Source organism: Ornithodoros turicata, chromosome 3 (assembly GCF_037126465.1).
Source record: "Ornithodoros turicata isolate Travis chromosome 3, ASM3712646v1, whole genome shotgun sequence".
Taxonomy (NCBI): Eukaryota; Metazoa; Arthropoda; class Arachnida; order Ixodida; family Argasidae; genus Ornithodoros; species Ornithodoros turicata.
This window is the reverse complement of record NC_088203.1, coordinates 81,495,401-81,515,198: the sequence shown is the minus strand read 5'-3', so window position 1 is coordinate 81,515,198 and position 19,798 is coordinate 81,495,401. Positions and strand designations below refer to the sequence as shown.

Here is a 19,798-nt window from a genome sequence, read left to right as displayed (position 1 = left end):
CACGTACACAGCTAACCGTGGGGAACATCCTGCAACACAGCCACAACGTATTCCGTAGCAGACGACATGAAAACACGCTGACGGTGTCGTCTGCTAAGTGTCGTCTGCTAAATGCGCAGTACGTACGCCACTCCTGATATTCCGCACCTTGTGAATGCTCACCATAACACGGGACGGAACTTCGGCTCTGTGAGCAGTGTTTTCGCTTTTTCTTCCACTAGAATATTCCGTGAGCATGTCGCTCGTGTGAATACGCGGAAACTGCACCGCTGTTTGCCTTTTCCAACGACTCCCAGATTTCAATGTCGTGAGGTTCTGTTTTTTGAGCTGCAAGTACCCATGACGATGCCGAGTAAATATGACGTCATTTTACATTACCATCCTCATTCTCCCTTCTCTTCAGTGTGGCTTCCAACCATTCTTTTCCCACACCGCATCGACCGCTGCATTGACATCTCCGCACTTCCTTCCATTTGAGCGATTTGACGCGGTCATTTCGGGATACCCATATCGACCGCTTTCACATTCTGCTATTCGCTCATTCAGTGGCCAGAGAATGGCTCTAATAGCGGAGTACACTCATAAATCAACCGGGCCGTGCTTGCTGTTCCACTGTGTCTTGACTCGAGATATCTCTATACGGCTACCTACGATTGCTAGCTCCAGGGTTGAACGCTTCAAGGGGAGGGGGGGGGGGGGTGCAGATAACGATTGGAATGCCATCTCAACGTTCGCTGAGATACGACGGTTCGCCTTATCGCGGGAATGTAATAAGAGAAATAGGAAGAGGCAGGTGTATTGCCGATACGTATTCCGTCGTGTGTCAATGTTCCATCGAACGGGAAAATTCGATTACATTGATGGGGAACGGTAGGGGAGAAACTGTCCACAGAATGCATCAAATCGGCTTTAATGGGAGAAAGAGAAAGGTGTCTGCGGGAGTGCGCACAGAAAGGTGGTGGCGGCTTGCAGTAGTTCGCCCCATTGGAGTGGACAGCGTCACGACTGTAGCCGAGATACACGCAAAACACGAGTAAGCCTAAACATGTAGTACTCCACAAGGCGTATAGTCGGTCACAGCGTTCACTTCTGGTTTTCAATGTGGTGGCCGAAACGGACTCATTTTTAAAAGATCATGGAAGGCGGCTACACACTTTTTCTATCGAGTGGAACTGTCCGGAGGAACTGGAACTAGACCACGCACGGGCCGCATTCTTAAGCCCAGACCCTGGCCCGGCCCGAGCCCGGTCTTCCTCTGATTTCCCCGCCCATATCGGCCCGACGACTCCATACCTGGTCAGAGCCCCGCCGAAGCACAAATAGTTTCCACGTTTCTGGGCCCGGGCCCGAGCCGAGCAATTTCTAGGCTACGCGGCACGGCCTAGTGTCCGGACCGGCTGTAACACACACACACACACACACACACACACACATACATTGGATGGTGATAGGGTGGGCGATTCACCGCCGCTGAGGCGGTACACTGCCCTATTTCGCGTTGGTAGAGGATGAAGGGATGATGATGACGGCTCTTTGAAGGCCCGGCTGTAAAAGTTCACCGTGACGAGCAAAAAGTGGAGTTACACAGGTTGGAGCACGACCAAGGACCGGCAGTGTACGGGCCCGGGCCCATAATGTGAAACCCGAACCCTGCCAAAGCCCGCGAAAAGAAGGCATTACCCGGTCCGGCGCGGCCGAGGCCGAGCTCGGGCGTTCTGGTAAGCCCGGACCCGTGCAGTACTCTAACTGGAACTTCACCGCAGGAACTGTCACCTAAAATATTTCTTCCGGGAAGCGCGCACTTCTTGAGAAAATTAGTTCACAAGAATGCGTGCAGCGGCGGCGAACTATCCGAGCGGCGAACTAAAAGGCAACAGTTGACTGAAAGTCAGCTGGTGCCGGTAGCGGGATTCGAACCCGCACCTCCCTCACTGCCAATCATGTCTGGTGAGTCACAAATGTTGTGTTTGTCTTGATTCTTCGTTCAGCCTCTGTAATTTACGTCATTATCCCAGCGCCTTCTCGTACATTGTGACGCCAGATCATTGGAGCACATTTATTGACTACCGAGAAGCGTCTGGAACCACGCGGGAGCAAGGCGACCACTCTACTGTTCTGTGTCAGAGGCGGGATGACCGGCGCAAAATATATAACTACAAAAAGAAAGAAAGGAAGGAGACGCGCGCCTGATTATTGGGCGGGTGAGATGAGGTCGCGGTCTGGCAGTCGAGGTACCCTTCCGACCCTCCCCAGCTCCCGTGGCCCAATGGCTATGGCATTCCACGCCGAGACGGGGTTCGAATCCGTGCTCCGGCCGTGCTGCGATGGTGATGTGATAAAGATTTAAAAAAAAATATGAGGACGTGAGCTACGACGAAGTCGAACTGGTCGAAGTCTGCGTGTCTTCCCTGGCTGGCATTTCCTCAGACGCTTTAAGCCAGACGTTTGCACAGTTCCCTGTGAAGTCTGCCCAAGGTGCACAACCCCCCCCCCCCCCCCGCTTGCTATAGTCGTGACGCGTCGCCCGCCTGAGCATGGCCGACTGCGGCAAGTATTTCCAGCACCACCACCACCTTTTCTGACCCGCGAGGATTCCGTGGTGTACTCGTGCTTTTTATGGCAATATACGTATCCCGCAATTTTGTAATCCTAGTTTCCATTTCTCCCGACACATTTTCTTTCAAGCCCTTCCGGGTGGTGGTGATGGTGAAATGGCTCACCGTTCTGTGTTCCTTGAAGGTGTTTGAGCACCTCCATCCTTGTTTGTCCAACCACTCACGACCGTTGCGACCCTGTTATGGGTTGTATACCTCTTACGTCACCATGTTACACCTTGCACGTATATCTTGAATCTGAAATATGCGCGAGTCTTGCTGTGAAAAAATAAATAAATAAGAAATCGTGTAGGCGTTAGATGGTTCAATGCAGACAAGCATTGGTTGATGTATTGGTTACAGGCATAGCTCGGCGCAATCATGATCGCAATGCCTTATCAAAGCCTGATGATCGCGATCATGAGGGCGATCACGAAGCACTGGCAAGGCTGCCGAGATCATGATCGCGCCGAGCTATGGTTACAGGTATATTTCTCCACAGCTTAGTTAGAATAGTATTCTCTTTCTTGGCATCTTTGTGGTGATCACGAACGCGTACGAAGCACGAAAGGGGATTTTTGTTGCGATATTTCGAGTGCTGTACTTTCTAATGCCCACACCGATAATTTAGCTCCATTAAGCCCTTAAGAAACCACTGCAATATAGTGGCCAAGACACACGCAATACACAGATACTTCATGCAATTTCTCGCTATACGCTATACGATCTAAAAAAGGGGGTATCACGCAGCTTAACATGAAACTGTCACAATCTCGAGCTGTCTGTCTGGTGGACGACTTCACAGACCGCAATATCAATCTCAGTGGGAAACCGAAAAAAACAAACAAAAAAACTGCCATCCGGTACAATGACAGCTAATTACCTGCATTCGCCGGCGCCCGCGGATGCTCTGTGGCACATATTTGAGCAGCTATTCACCTGAATTTGCTACAACTACTTGCACGTGACGTCACTGGAGAGCATGCTTACGTCAAAAGCAGACGCATGAAGCTGTTTTGTTCCGAGAATAGAATTCCATGACAAACGCGCGAAATCCGCAAATGCGTGTCATTTCGTAGAGACGTACACTATCTTGGATCATCACCCCCGCCTCTGGGTGGTTTACACACACATTCGCGGGCAGCGCTGCAGTGCATAGACAATGTGGGCATCCGTGGGTCCTTGGCTCCGGTGGTAGTGAACATCTTGACGACGCTCAAGGTTTTAGAAGACAGGGGCCAGCGGCTGACCCTCCAATGGGTCCCTAGCCACATTGGAATAAGGGGCAATGAGGTAGCGGATCGGGCAGCTGCTGCGGCCCACCATAGCCGATCAGCAGTCTCCATCATACTTTGGAACGGGGATAGACGCTCCCTCATGTCCGCGTTGACGTCGCCTTGGGCCCATCAGGAATGGTGTCATGACATCACCCGGTGGTCGCTTCTGTATGTTGTTGACCGAACTCTATTATTTGAAATACCAGGCGGTAATTCCCTCGCCTCTTTACGTCTCTCGTGCGTCGTTTAAGACGTAGCGTTGCGTTCACCCCTGCATTCCGGTATAGGCTAGGCTACAGCAGCACGGCGCTGTGTACAACTTGTGGTTTCCCGGCAACAATTCGACACATTATAGAAGACTGTACGTGCGCGAGCGACGGGCCTCCGTTGCGCATTCGATGTAGTACGTACGCGAGCGACGGGCCTTTAAATGCCAACTTGAAATGCTGGATCAGAGGCCATTCAATATCTGCAAAGTTCTCGGCCCATGGAGTAACCCTGGACATCAGCGCCGTGCACTTGGCGCTTTTCTTTCCTTTCTGAGGGCCACCGGTCTCCCTCAAGAACTGTAGGGATTTCCTTCCCTCGTCATCCTTTCATGTGAACCTTTTTGGAATGGGGTAGGGTCCTGCACTCAACGCAGGGAAACATCCCACATCATCATCATCATCATCCATTCATCTATGTTGTTGTTGTTGTAGAGACGTAAAATGTGAAGGCTTAAAACACGACAAAATCTATTCCTGGGCGTTTGAAGTCTACCGCCTATTTTACTTCCAACAATAGAAGCGACACCTGGTAGTAATTGTAACGTTCTTAACGCAGCGAGACTTGTAACTCTCAGTAACGCTGCAGTAACCCTGGAATTCGTAATGCAGTAACCATATAGTAAGTAATTCTCTATGTGTGGCTCCCCTATGTTTTCTTCTTGTTTTTTTTGTGTGTGTGTTTCTTTTCTTTTTTCTTTTCACTATTAAACATCCCCGGCCCCTCCTGTTCATATTACATTTGGTGCCTGACAAGGAGTGTTGAACTCGACACTACGTCGCTGGTAACGTGTTCATATTTTTCGTCTCTCAATCTCATCTACCTTCTCGGAGGAAGAAGAGAAGAACAGACCCTGTTCGAAGTATTGGCGTCTCTCATCCTGAGGCTCCTAACTTAACACCTCCCTTAATATCTCCTCTCCTTCCATGACAAAACAATTACCTTGATTCACAAAGGTTGCGCAGAATAAAAGTGAAAAATTTTCTTCAGTTCATTTCACCTCGGTACGTAATTGGGTGAGGACATAGAGACATAGTAATATTGCATACACAGTACGAACTGTACGTATGGCATGACATGGCGTTGCAACCAGCACTGCACGCCGGAATTTGAAATAAACGTTCATCGCTCTTGTCTGTGTGTTTGCCTTATGATGGAGAAAAAGTATGCTACTTCAGCAACATCAAGTAGTGGAACGTAGTTTGCAGTATTTTAAAGAGTTGAGTCTCTCTATGACGGTGCATACCAGTCACTGGTTAGCCCTTACATTCTCGTCCAACACCAAGTGATCACAACACCGCGTCACACGTGTACACAAAAGAATGCAGGCGCTGGACCTGACAGGCACTGTAATTAACATTGTCCGCGAGTTTAACCGCAACAGAGTGCGCGCTTGCAAACTAGAACTATTTCACCATATGCAGGCCACGCACATAAAATGATGTATATTTTGATGGCGTTGGAAAGCCCACTGTCCCTGTAAGGCTTACCAGCGCCACGCGCAGAAAAGAAAGTGCGCGATGTGAAAAGAGAGACGGAGTGCTTGGTGTGAGCAAGATCTACGAAGCGAGAAAGCGTGAAACGTCGACTGCAGATGTAGCGTGGCTTGACCTTCTTTCACGCTCTGGATAGAAATTGACCGCATTCCAGAGGAAATAGGCCCAGTGGACGGACGCTGGGGTGGCGGCGCGAATGCCATCTCCTCTCCCGGCGATGTTAAACCGTCGTGGCCGTCGTACCATCACGTCGGCTCGTCGTCAATGTGTTTTGGACTTTCTCGTGCTTTGATTTCCGCTTCGCACAAACCCTTATAGGTATAGCTCTGTATCGCCCGCGCGAAAGCCATTGAGCTTCTCTGCTGTTAGCTTGTAATTTTTATTTATTTATTTACTTGTGTACACTATACAGATTTTAAGATGACGGCGCTTTGAACAAGCTTGACGTGTGTCCTTCTATGGTTAAAGTCTGCAAATAGTTGTGTCTTGTACTTTCAAAGAAATCTGCGCCTTAAAAGCGCTGTTTGACTTCGCTTTTCGTAGCAGGGCAATCCTTGTGATGCATCTGCCTTGATGGGCAATATGAGTTGAACGAAGAGAAAGACAGAATAGCTTTGCACATGATGTTGCAAGGTGTCCATGTGGATTTCCAGCCGTTCCCGAAGGAAGAGAGGGACATGTTGTCTCGTCGCAGTGTCTCAATTAATGTTGACAGCAACGTGCAAGGGAGAAAGCAGATGCTACATAAACCCAAAGAGGGACGAAAGTTGCGGGGATGCAAACGTATAAAGCCACCAAGCACCAATGGGCAATGGGATCAATGGGCAAGGATCAATAAACCATTGATCCTTGGGCGGTTGGTTTGCTCTGTATGTTTCCCTGCTCCTTACCGTATATTCCGTAATATACATGATTCATAAAGCGTCAACGACTTGGTCAACGAAACAAAGTGCCAAACATAAGTATTAATCTGGTATATGTAACAGTGAAGCATTCGTAATAACAAATTCAGATACCTCGAATCCGACATACTTATGCTGTTGACTTTTACGGAGGATTTCCCATGAAGGAGGAAACACAGAGGAGGTGCCCTAACGGCATTTGAGCAAAATGAAAAGCGTAGGAGACGTGATGTGTGTATATGGGATAAATTTTAGTTTCTTTAAAGCCTTGTATAGATCACGTTACCTAAGAAGCCCGACGAGAAGGCTTTGCGTGTGTCACCTTCGAGGTTATTTGGAACAACAGGGAAGCATCAATTAAATAATCCTGAATACTATAAGCTTGAACGATCTCAGCAGGAAACAGTGAGAAGCCTGGCGTCGGGTTGCTTAGTCGATGTAGTCACGTGCACGAGATTTGTAGCCTTCCGTGTTTCGCATTGGCGGATGTGAGTACTGCATGCTGTTTTGTCTCCTCGCCGACGGGGTTTTTCACGGGTTTCCCGCTTTCAGACATATGTCGGCACAGTTCCCTTAGAAGTCGGTCCAGGACGCACATTCCCCCACTGCTTCGGTCGAGACGTTGCCCACCCCTGTGAGGCCGACAACGGCGACCCTTTCACCATGACACCACCACCACTCCTCGCCGACTGTCGGCACAGTTCCCTGTGAAGTGGGCCCAGGACGCACGATCACCCGTGCGATACTCGTGATTTTTTTCCCGCCTGAGCGTGGCTGACTGCGGCAAGCTGTTCCACTACAACCACCAGCACCAGCAATACTCCTCGCGGATCCCAGTCAGAAAGAGCTTTTTCTCACCGCTCGCGTTTTGTGGGACAATAAGAACATACACCTAACGTTAACTCGTGATGTTTGTAATGAGAGGGACGTCGAAAGAATATTTCTGCACAGAGAGTGGGCGACACAAAAAAAAAAAAAAAGAAAGAAAGAAAGGAAAAGGCCGTTGGTTTTGAAGAAGGCCATGGCCACAGTGTTTCAATGCGGGAGCCGCTCAGGAAACCTAAAGCGCAAAAAGTAGAGAAGGCGGAGTTCGCAGAATGTCCCACCGGACACCATGTTCGAAACATCTGTCCCGGTCATATTTGAACATTTCTCTGCTGTATTCAAGGCAAGTATAGCGACTCTCGCCTTGTGCCCCTATTCCTTCTCCTTCGCTTACACCAGACATTTACTGTTGGACTTCGCAAACCAAAGATCGCCCGCAAGAAATCTCTCAAGAAATTTATCACTGTGCCGCGAATAGGAATCAGCGAGTGGAGATATGGCCAGTCCTTGTATATCTTTCTTGTGCCCCTCAAAGGTTGTTCAGAAAGGGGCTCCTCTCACATGAGGTCGTCCCTTTTACGAGCAAGGCAAGGTAGACCAAGATCCGACGGGTTCCTTTGATAGCCTTCGTGGTGCAATGCCTACAACCCTCCCTTGCCCGCTTTCTTTAGTGTGCCCCCTGCGAAGCAATCACGGAGATGATAAAGCTACGGCTACTGGCGTGTATACTTCTTTTTTATCATTTGTAGATATGGCCACGTATAGGTGCTTTCACGCGAGTGTTTTCTTCGTCTGTGAAACTTTCTCTCTTGCGTGATAAGTTGGGATGAGAAGGCAAAGACACTTTGAGGGTTGCTGACATTAGTTCCCGTTCGGGGAAAGGGGAAAAATTGTTTGCAACCCATCTGTACGCTATCTTATAGTAGCCAGCTTACATTCTTCTTGTTGCTGTTTGTCGAACGCGCGCATTTCGAATATACGACATTATTGTCCGTATAATGAAGGCTAAGCTTTGAAGCTTACATACAGAGTTTTTTTTTTAGCATTTACATAATTTTTATTAAAAAATTGTGGGAGCAGCATAGATGTCGTTTTTGCAGTTGAGTTCTACTGCCAGGCGGACATCCTCTGGAAGAGAGTATGTGATTACAAGACGACTAATTACCTGAAATTCATTAATTAACCCTTTGATTAGAAAATTTCGGGCAAAATCGAGATAACAGAACGGGAGACAATCCACGTTGCAATCCATTCTATCTTTTAAATATCAATCAAGGAAAGAGAGTGTGCCGTGACATACCCATCCTGAATTTCGGTATGCAAATAAGCCGAAACCGAAAAGCACGCATGAGGAGCGCATCACCCTCACCGACGGAGGCTTCTCTGGGCCGGAAAGCGGTTCTTCTGGCCAGTTCAGCGGCACTTACTCCTATCATCTCCATCGCTCCAAATCACGTGACCCTCTGACGTGAAATGAGCGCTGTACTCCTTGCGTGTTCCCGGTCGACGCGGTTTCGGTTTCGGTTCATTTGCATTTCAAAATTCGGGGACAAATATTTTAATGCACGTGCGCGTTTCAGAAATTTTCTTTGAGGGATGAAATTTATTCAACGTCACTAGTACACTATTTAGAATTCATTACGATGAAAAATGCACAATGCTACAATGGGGGGGGGGGGATATAGGTTTATTGCAAAGAAAAAACAAAGAAAGAGGGGAAAGGTTAGCCTGGCTCCAAAAGGCCCGGCTCGTACAATGGGACGATGTACATATGTTTGCATTACTGGGACTATGTACATACGATAGCACGACTGCGTCTATGTGCATATGATGGGGGTTCTATGTACATTTATGGAGGTGCACCAGCGATACGAACGTACGCAGCATGAATGTGAATGGAGTTTTTAAACGTGAAATGTCCTGCAACCAGGATAGTCTCTCAATCTACAACCTCGCTTTTGCCGAAATCGCCTAATTAAAACGCTAATTAATGAATTGTAGGTAATTAGTCCTGGCGTAGTTGGACACTTTCGTCGAGAACATGTCCGCCTAGCCGTAGAACTCAACTGCAAATACCACATCTATGCGGCTCTCATGGCTTTTTAAATACAAATTCCGTAAAGGCTAAAAAAAGACTCTGTATAAGCATTGCTTCAATTCAAGGCGGAGCTCAGCTATTAGTTCCAGAACTTCTCGTTCTTTTTAAAGATGTGCCTGCTGTGCTACTCATCTTCAGATTCTCAAATTCATTGACCCGTGAAAGGCGAAATTATTATGAAAATCAGAAGACGTAAGCACAGCGTTGTTGAACGCGAATCTTGGCTCTTTAGGTTCCGGTCTCCCTCCTACCACACTGATGACGCCATCAAGATGGCGACCACGACGAACTGCAGCACATGTTTTCCTGTCGGGAGAGGTGAAAACAGGGCACGTGCCACACTCATGACGTCACACCCATATAGGTAGTCGAAAGGGGGGATATGAAGATTCATTAAAGAAAGGTAAGGACAGCAAGAAGGAGGTCGGCTATCTGGTCTTTCTGGCTTTCTGGAAGTCAGCTATCCAAAAAGAAAAAAAAGGGGGAAGGAAAGAAAGAATATAAAATTACGACAGAAATTGCTGTGTAGATTGTCATTGAGATGCGACAGCATTTAAAGGCTCATCGATGGCATTCTCTGACGATGGACGGTGGAGTCCTGGGAAGACTAAAATAGCTGACGTACTTGGCCACCACTAGCTTGTCTATGCTCCTGACGAAGACACAATTTATAACACTTTCCGTACGGGTTGTGGCAATTTATCGTCACCAACTGGTCCAAGCTTTCCTTCATAAAGTCCGCGAGCCACTCGTTTTGAGGCTTCTTGATGTCCGTATTGAAGTCTCCCATGACAACCATGGGCAGGCTGTGTTCTTTCAAGTTTTCTACGGAGGTGTTGCTTGCAGAGTAATTCAAGAGTTTGGCTAGAAGGAACTTCTTGATCTTGCCTTTAGAGGATCCGGGTGTATATAGTGTACACCAGGACGATGATGTCGGACCAGCACCTTCGCCAATTATACTGCCGGTTACCGTGGCACAGAGGGCGACCCAATGGAGGCTACTGAGGGATGCTCGTGTGTTTTCTGTGGTGCGTAGTTCGTGACTACCCTATTTGCAGATCTGGATGTACTGCACACTCCTCCCTCTCCTGTACCACCACCACATCTCCCCCTCCCTTTTTTTCACGCTTCCCTCTACGCGCTTGCCATGCTGCACCGTGCCGCCACCCACGAGTAGGCTAACCGCATCTCCCCTTCAACCTCATTCCCCCGTATCTACAATGCACACGGCACAAACTTAATCTGCAGCTGTTAGGGCGTGTTCTACCTCGTCCACTTTGAGCGTGACTGTCTTGGCTGCTAAGATAGTTTCTTCATTTTCCGAGAAGGTGGCGGCACCGGCACTTCGGTAGTCTTCTCTCTGGAATCGTATCACAAGCCTTCCAATGTCGCGGCAGGCAGGTCTCCGAGAGGGCGAGGACGTTGCACTTCGCCAGTAACTTTTTCATTGGGGTTCTGCACGTTAAGGGCCTTCACGTTGTCGTTCTCCTGGGCCCGCTGACACAATCTTTTCGGAAATATCGATACTAGTAGGTAGTTTTTTGTTTGGTTGCCTAGAGCGCGGCCCCCTTGAATTGAAGATGAAGTTGGTGCTGTTCGTCGTTTCCGTGAGACACTCGCGCCCGCTAAAAGGGGGAGGGGGGATAACGTTTTGCAGACGAGCGGTCTGCCTGCCTGGGCTGGCGGCACGTTACTCGGGGGAGAGGGCACTGGGAGGGAGGGGAAAAAAAGGACCGTTAACTTATATGCTGGTAAGCACAATCTCCTGCACTTGGGGCTCAGATGTGCTGGTGGGCTGCATAGCTCGGTGGAGCCTGCGTCTTGCATCTGTCTTGCATAAAATTTTGCATAAATGGGTGTTGCGTTGGTCTGAAGTCTCCCTCGCACACAGTTGCACTGCGCCAAGACACACTTACGCTTGAACTGAAGAACTTCTGCCAACAAGTGATTGCGCCGGCGTGAGTGGCATCGGGACCAGACCCGTATATTAAAAGGGAGTCTGACCATTGGGAGAACCCCCCCCCCCCCCAGAAAAAAAGAGAGAGGCTCGACCTGTCAATCACAGTTCCGGGCCTCTGATTGGTTTGCTTTTTACCAATGGGGTCGCCATGACACCTTACTCCCACCTAAAATGGCGGCGAAAAAGACGCGGTGAAGCTGGAATTTCGTGACAAAAAATTGTCACAGACTACTCTGATTTTACGCTGCAGATGTACATCCTCGTATAAGTTACTCGAAAATCAGTTTCAGCTGATGCTGCGCTATCGATATCTAACCGAAAATAATACGTTTTGTCGTCGGTGTTAGGCCAAGTGAGCACAGCGACCACAACGAAATCATAACAAAGACGGCACTGTGCTGTACAATTTGGAATTTAATTACTGAATCTTATCGATATAAACATTCTTGCCTTTTTTATTCCAACTGTTATGTACATAAGTTTTAAAAAAACGTACCCACGATAGGATGTGTACCACCAGGCGGTTCTGCTTGTTCTGCCGGCAGCGGTACAATGACGGAAGCAGACGACAATTCCCGACGTGCCTTGCGCAGCCTAGGCGGCGCTCATCAAATTTGCACCAAAAATCCACTCGTTCTGGAGATCGCGAGAGGTATCCATCCAGAGGTAGCCGAAAAAGTGGGTGGAGCTTCAGGTATAGGCGTGACCCATTAATAGCCAGACTCCCTTTTAATGCACGGCTCTGGTCGGGATGTCCACGGTGTGACACCTAGAACCGCGCCCTCTCTCATGGCGGTTTTCTATCCACGCTTGAACACTTTTGGGAATTTCCACAACAAATCACACGCGGACCTGTCTGACCATAGCCGTTGTCCCAGAGAACACAGCAGCTTACAAGTTAGCGAACAGCAAAGACAATTTTTTTTGAAGTTTTGAAAAAGATTTTTGAAGTTTTGTGTGTTTGGAAATCGGGCAGCATGTAGAGCGCGTGTTTGTGGGGACGAAAATCCTCTCTGAAATGTGAGAGACTATTCGCGGGCCCCCACGGACCACACTTTGGGAAACACAGCTCTACAGCTGTGCAGGGATCACTATACAACAACAACAACAATAATAAATGAATAATAAATTATAAATGAACAAAACAAATAAATGAATGAGATGTGATGATGACATGGGATGTTTCCCCGTGGTAGCCACAGGACCCTACCACTATCACTATGCAGTATGCACAGGAGATACCTCTTATTCTAATAGTTGCGTAGAGAGGCAATAGAAACAAAAGTAGTATACTCAAGCAACATAGAGACAGTCCAAGTGGCTACTTGGAGTGATTTCTCCTGACCTTTGGAAGTAGCATTCCTCGGGACCCAAATATCAACTGACCACACCTAATGCTTTTCTGCCACGATTGCGCCAGTGGTATCTGTGCGAGGATCTAACCGTAAATATCGCTTCACATCCGTCGATAACACTAGCGGTAGTTCCAATCCGGACACCGTCTCAGGATAGCACGCTATAAAACAAAAGGGTGGCTCCACTAGGAGAAAATAATCCCCCGTAAAGCCACTTAAGAGGAGCTTATAGGTCGGTTCGGAACCGTGAAACTACACAAGCCGGCGCTATTTCTCCGATTTCCTCCAAATCCAGGCAAATTGCGGTGGTTTCGCCGTCAGTGTTCCGAGATGATACGGGAACTTATTTGGACCGTGGCTAGGACTTCCTTTCTTACTCGAACCATATAGAGTTTGCAGTAAATCTACTGAAAGCAAGGAAAGCACGATAACTACGCTGGGCACAGAGAGGTTCGCAATGAGATTTTGAAGAGAATTCGCAGGAGAACAACAGTCTGAAACTCTGAGATTGAGGATTATCCGGTTTGAGAAATGGAGCGTACGATACCTGAGGGTTTTTGTTGACCTGTTTCTCTGTAAGGTAGAAAAGAGAAAACAAAAGATTAGGATGTTTTTCGAAGTTGGTCTTATACTGGGTGTTCGTCGTGCTCAGCTGCACGGCCACCTGAAAACTTTAAAGACTTTATGAGGAGGAATGGCAACATAAAAGTGTTTTGGCCTTGTTGGGGTCTTAGTGTGTCGCACGTATTAGTAGTGCCTTCATCTATAAAGACATAGTTGCCAGTGCACTGAAATTTTCTTTTATACCTTTCTCGTATAAATGTCTTATTACACGAAACAAAAGTTTGTCATGAAAGTCTCACACCGTAGAGAATGTGTTTGCCCCAAATGGGGTATTTTACAAAAAACAAAATTTCAAAGGGAATAGCCTATACGTAAGACACCGCTTCAGGCGGTGTCCTCGATTTGAAACACTACATCAGGGTGGTGCAAAACATCATCTTCGACACTGTTCTTACACCTTCCCGTTGACTATGACAAACACACACACACAAATAAAAGACACACTTTTAGACGCTGAGAGATGTTACAAAAATTACTTTGTGTACGTTTGTGCCGTTATAGTTTTCTGTGTACAGGCTGGGGTATTCTTTTCACGTCCATCACCTGGGTTTTAGTCTTGTAGGAATACACTATCTTTTTTTGCGGCTTTTAATACCCTTGTGAGACGGGAAACCTATAAGGCTCTTAGCGGAACGGCCGTTAGTTTACCTTTTGTTCAATCATCATCTCGAATGATATCGTTGCCCTAATTTGATGAAAATGGGAGGCGTACACCTTTTCTGTTACAATTATGTTCTGCATAATTGTCACAACTTGTCACTGTTTTCAACAAATCATCAACGTGGTGTACCACATCACTATTATTTTCTTCTTGAGACGGTATCAGCTAAGTTAAACGGATATTTAATTAAGGAACATCCACATCAGATACAGTAGTATCTGAACCCACATGGTGAGTTTATGCACATGCATAATATGCATATTATGCATATGCATAAACTCACCATGCATATTATGCATATGCTTATGCGTAATATCTGTATAACTGCAAGATTAAATCTTAGAGTCGTGCTATGCGGTGAAGTTCTGTTTTTAGAGTGTACTTCGCGCCCATACACGTTTGAGCGTGTTTGTAGGACGTGTATGTCCCTTTTTTTTTTCTTTCCTTCTTTTCTTCCCTCCAAATGTGATTTTTCTAGTTCCCTCCTTTAAAAATCTGTCGCCAACTAGATTAGAATATACCTCTGCAGGGCTATAGTTTGTGCACCCAAGGTGTATACATTCTTGACCTCCATTAGGGTATACTATTTATATACTATAGACCATTTGTACATTAGAGACAGGTAATATTTCCTTGAGTTACAGCAACACACAATACGAAGAGGACAACACAAGGAAATGTTACCTCTTTCCACAGCACACCAGCTAGATTGAACTATTTTAATTTGCTCATCTTTTTATACCTTTTCGGGGAGGAATAAATTTATTCCCTAAAAGGTACGAGTTATTGCACGGCCGATTTACACCCTAAAAGGTATAAATTTTTCTAACACTGTAGTAGAGCGTCATTTGTTTAAGGGGCAGCTAAATCCCCCTCAATTTAATCTGTGCATTTGCCATTGCAGAGAACTGTTATCCTATAGCTGACCTGCAACGCGAGCGAGGTGATTGATGTCCTGCACTCTTAAAAATGAACTTCGCCACATAGCACGCTCCTAGCCAATCATCATCTCGAATGATATCGTTATCTAACCTGATTTGTGGAGAACAGGAGGTGTACGCCTTTTTTGTGACATTATGAACAGCATAAGTGTCACAAAAAAGGCGTACGCCTCCCGTTGTCAACAAATCAGGGCAGATAACGACATCATTCGAGATGATAGTTGGCTAGGAGCGTGCTATGCGGTGAAGTTCATTTTTAAGAGTGTGTTGAAACCTCTCAACTCCTTCAGAAAGCCCGAATAGTGCTGTGTGTTACTGTTCCAAAAACATTTTTGGCGTTATGTTTGCTGTATGCTTACTGGATTCCTTTGTTTGCATGCGCCGCGGCAGCAGTATAGCTGATTCCATATGGCGCTCCCCTCGCCCGTACGTCGCAGTTTCGGAGGTTTCCTTCTAGCATACTTCTTATGATTTCTATGGATAAAAGTGGGCAGGGGGCTGGGAAAGGCTCACACGCCTAGTTCTATAGTTTTCTGCTCTCTGCACTACAGCTGTCCTCGAGGGTCTACGGCCTTTAGAAAGGTCCTCTCCAGCAGATGAATTCATCGACAAGAAGGTTGATAGACATCAAATGAACTTTCCCAAGCCTCGAACAAAATCGTTAACACTTTCACGTCCCAGAATTTCCTCGTATTCTATTCTTCAGAAGTGCGTGGAAAGTACGTGAACCTGTTAAAAACAACAACAAGCAAAACACTGATGATGATGAATGGGGAAATTCGCCACCTGAGTTGTGGCCCACTACACCAATGTCGATGGGACTGCATGAGATGGAGAATGACAATGTGTCAACGATGTGGGAGAGGCGGTAGAGGAGGGCTGCACATCAGCATCTGCGGAGTAAGGCCCTCCTAAATGAAGGAAGGCAAAAAATGTGGAGAGTAAAGTGAAGAAGTAAAGTAGATAAAGCAGACCGGTGTCTTGCAGATAATCCAGGAAAATCTGCAGGGCGCGACGGTGATGCAGGCTGGCGGTTCACCGTCCAAGGACTGTCTACAAAGTGAACGGATAGCGACAGTGATTTGCTTCGTGCGGTTTGGTAACTTTAGCTGTCAGCTCTGGTAGCTGTTCTGGTAACTTTGGCTGCGTGCTGTGCGGTGAAGTCCTGTTTTAAGAGTGTAGTTCTCGCAGGGAAGCTGCACACACGTTGTCAATGGTTTAGACAAATTTATATTTGTAGTAATTGTTATGCCAAAGTATTTACACTCTTAAAAATGAACTTCACCGCATAGCACGCTCCTACACTCTTAAAAATGAACTTCACCACATAGCACGCTCCTAGCCAACCATCACCCCGAATGACAACGTTCTCGCCCTAGATTTGTTGAAAACGGGAGGAGGAGCCTATTTTGTGCCGTGCATAATGGCACAAAATAGGCTCCTCCTCCCGTTTTCAACAAATCAGGGGCGAGAACGTTGTCATTCGGGGTGATGGTTGGCTAGGAGCGTGCTATGTGGTGAAGTTCATTTTTAAGAGTGTAGCCAACCATCATCTCGAATGATATCGTTATCTGACCTGATTTGTTGAAAACGGGAGGCGTACGCCTTTTTTGTGACAACTATGAACAGCACAAGTGTTTTCAACTAATCAGGTCAGATAACGATATCATTTGAGATGATGGTTGGCTAGGAGCGTGCTATGCGGTGAAGTTCATTTCTAAGCGTGTACACCTTGCTTAAGCTAGTATTGGCAATCTTGTTATAGTGACCAAATTTTTGGCAAAGTTAATTACACGTTTTTTTTTTCGTTTTTTTCCGCAGTGCGGTCCCACCACCGAGAGAAGGCACACCTGAGTCTCTTTGCTTCCGGCGACCGCTTTCCGACGGTTGGATCAGACCCCCCTCGGAAGAACCTCTCGTCCTCATCGAGTAAGTTTTCAATATTTATGGACCCTACCTTAGAGGGACTGTGGCGGTCGAGCTGCAGAGACGACGAGGAAGTCAGGGAGGGGGGGGCGATATATTTATTAGAACAAAGACAAAAAAAGAAGGATAGGTCAACTTCAAGGACGGCTTGCTATTCCGCAAAGAAAAAGAAAATGGAATACACGAAAATTATATTAAATACAAAGAAAAGAAAAGAGTAACGGAGTTAGGTGCATCGGTCCGTTCCTGACGATTCCGAAATTATAGTGCCGTTTTCCTCCGCGTTCGTGCATGGTAATAACGACGAAAATCCGACGTGAATTGGTGGCCTTGTTCCCGTGCAGTTTGAAGTAACACATGGCAAGAGCAGACGACACATATTGAGAGTATTCCTTGATTCTCTCTCTGGTAACGTCACTCGGACAAGGCCAATCACGGGGGAAGGGGTGATGACGAAATAGCTTGCCGTTACTGGCCGCACACGAGTGGGCATCTGGCCAATTAGTGAGCGCCCTTTGGCGCGGACGAGACGAGTCAGGGATCGGGGAGGGGCATTGGTAGCCTTGGCGACCGACCGACTGACCGACAGGCGGACGGGCGAGCCGGAACACTAGGGGACGGCGTCCGCTCTGTGATGGGCTTGCAAAATTTCTGCGTTCTTTCTGGTTGGCCGCGGACGTGTTCGTAGAGCCAGGAGCGTAACACCGTGTCTCACGCAACATGGTCACGTAAGAACTCACACTGGTAAGCGAAAGTCGGCGTATTTACCGAGGACTTTTGGCTTAGTACGTCGTATATTCCGATGTGAGCGCCAAGCAGACGACCTCGGAGACAATCGCTTGCGCTGCGCTCCCATTCGTGTACCTGGCTTACGTCATCATGGCGTTAGCTGCAGAGGGAGTGCGAGTCTTTAAAACTCGTTTATTTAATATGTAAGCTAGGTCGTTCCAGGCCAAATCACCCAAAGGTCGTGCTCGACCCCCCTCAGTTTTGCTTCCAAAAATTATCATGGACTCCTTATTGCAAATAAAGACATTTTCCCGAGTTTTACTGGACAATGTTTAACTGTTGTCGATTTAGGCGGGGTCAAAGCTCGTGAGAATCGCGAAAACCAAGCTACGAAAAAAGTTACCTACTGAGCAGGGTTTTGAGTCTAGGTGGACTTTAGTGACATAGAATGAAAGAACGTGGCCCTAACATTCCGCCAATATCAAGTTCTTCTCTCGTGTTTCATTTTCGGCCAGCGAAACAGGGCTGCTTTTTGGCGCCATTTCTTACAACTTTGCGCCTTGCTAAGGGCACTTTTCGCGCAAGCTGGAAGGGACAAATACATTCAGCGTGTTCTGTATCTTCCATGCTTCAAAATCACATGTTTTGAAGGCCGACCACACAATACTTTTTTCCCCATTTAATCACAAATGCCGTAAACTGGTTTTGGTAAACTTGGCCGTTTCCAACGCCGTTTTTGAAAATGAAGCGGTCGTCCGAGAACAATCCAAATAGATGGAGATGACAGATCAATATCTCTACTAAATCATGTAAAAAAATTAGAATTTACTTTTTGATAAGGGCGAGAAAATATTTTTTATGTCCCACATGGTTACGCGAGGGCCGCACGAGACGGCTCCCTGTGCTGTGAGGCGCGCGAACAGATCGCGTGCCTAGGTTTCACAAGCCGCGTCGTGCGGCCGGATATGAGCATTTCCTCTTTTTTCGCCAGCCCTTTTGTTAATCAAATGGGTAGTTTTTATTGTCATCAGTGCATTGGTAAGTATTGTTTGCAGGTAGTCATGAGAAACGACAGCGATGCTTTCACACTCACCAGGAACATTATGAGCAAACCATACTATCCCTTCAAATGCGCGTTTCTAATGACTAATAGCAACGCAGATCACGTTGTGAGCGGATAGCTTTTGCTGCATTGTAGTGTCCAAAAATGCGCTCGTACATCCCAATAACATTTGACACATGGCCTTAAAATCGGCTTAGGAGAGCTCATCCGCGGCTCAGCTGATTAGTTTATGATCGTCTTTCTCACATGTGATGCATGCCGGGTAACCAAAAAGGTTGTTATTGCTCCAAGTTTCTTGCTGAAGTCGCTGTGCTGAACAATGGCCGAAGTAGGAACGTCAGCAAATGCGCGCAAAATGAAGGACTGCGGTATGAAAGTGCGTGGCACGCACGGAAACTCCCGTCGGAGCAGCATTCAAGACATCTTTTTGCCGTACAGAGGAAATTGTAGTAGTCATTTCTAATGAGATACCCTACCAATGGTCGCCTTTGCTTTTTAATGCTTGAAAAGAAAATATGAAATAATAATGAAACCGTTGTGCATACATTTACGTGGGTATCTTTTTGCTCTTACTTCAAACAGTTACAATCGCGAAAATAAAATATGCAGACTGTCTGAATTGCAAATAAACTGTTTTTATAATTCCAGCCTGCTTGGGTGATCATCAGCAGCCAGCTGTTCAGTGTGGATAGATTAGCAAGCACCACATGAACGTCTCGGGTTAGTACGCGGTAGTAGCATAGATGTGACTTAGCTGAACATAATGTCTGTTCTGGTCCTTCATAAGGGATAGGGAAACTTCACCACACGGAAAAACGTTATTCGAACCAAGCCTCGCGACCCACCCGTGCGCCGTTCGGCGTAACTATGTGTAGAGTGGATGGGATCTAAAAATTATTTTCGCACCCTAATCAAAAAGTATCTTCTCAATTTTTTATATGCTTTAGTATAGATATTGATCTGTCATCTCCATCTATTTGGATTGTTCTCGGCCGAACGCTTCATTTTCAAAAATGGCGTTGAAAAGGCCAACATTACCAAAAGTACGGCGTTTGGGATTAAATGGGGAAAAAAGTATTG

General features: G+C 46.9%; 1 protein-coding gene across 2 annotated transcripts in view; it reads left to right on the top strand.

Moving 5' to 3' along the window:
- The window catches only part of LOC135388693 (protein amalgam-like), a 260,165-nt gene that overhangs the window by 114,438 nt on the left and 125,929 nt on the right, over positions 1-19,798 (top strand). For both annotated transcript variants that reach the window (XM_064618409.1, XM_064618408.1), the window contains exon 3: positions 16,822-16,929. In XM_064618409.1, coding sequence (XP_064474479.1) covers positions 16,822-16,929 — 108 coding nt within the window. The remainder of the gene's footprint in view (positions 1-16,821; positions 16,930-19,798) is intronic.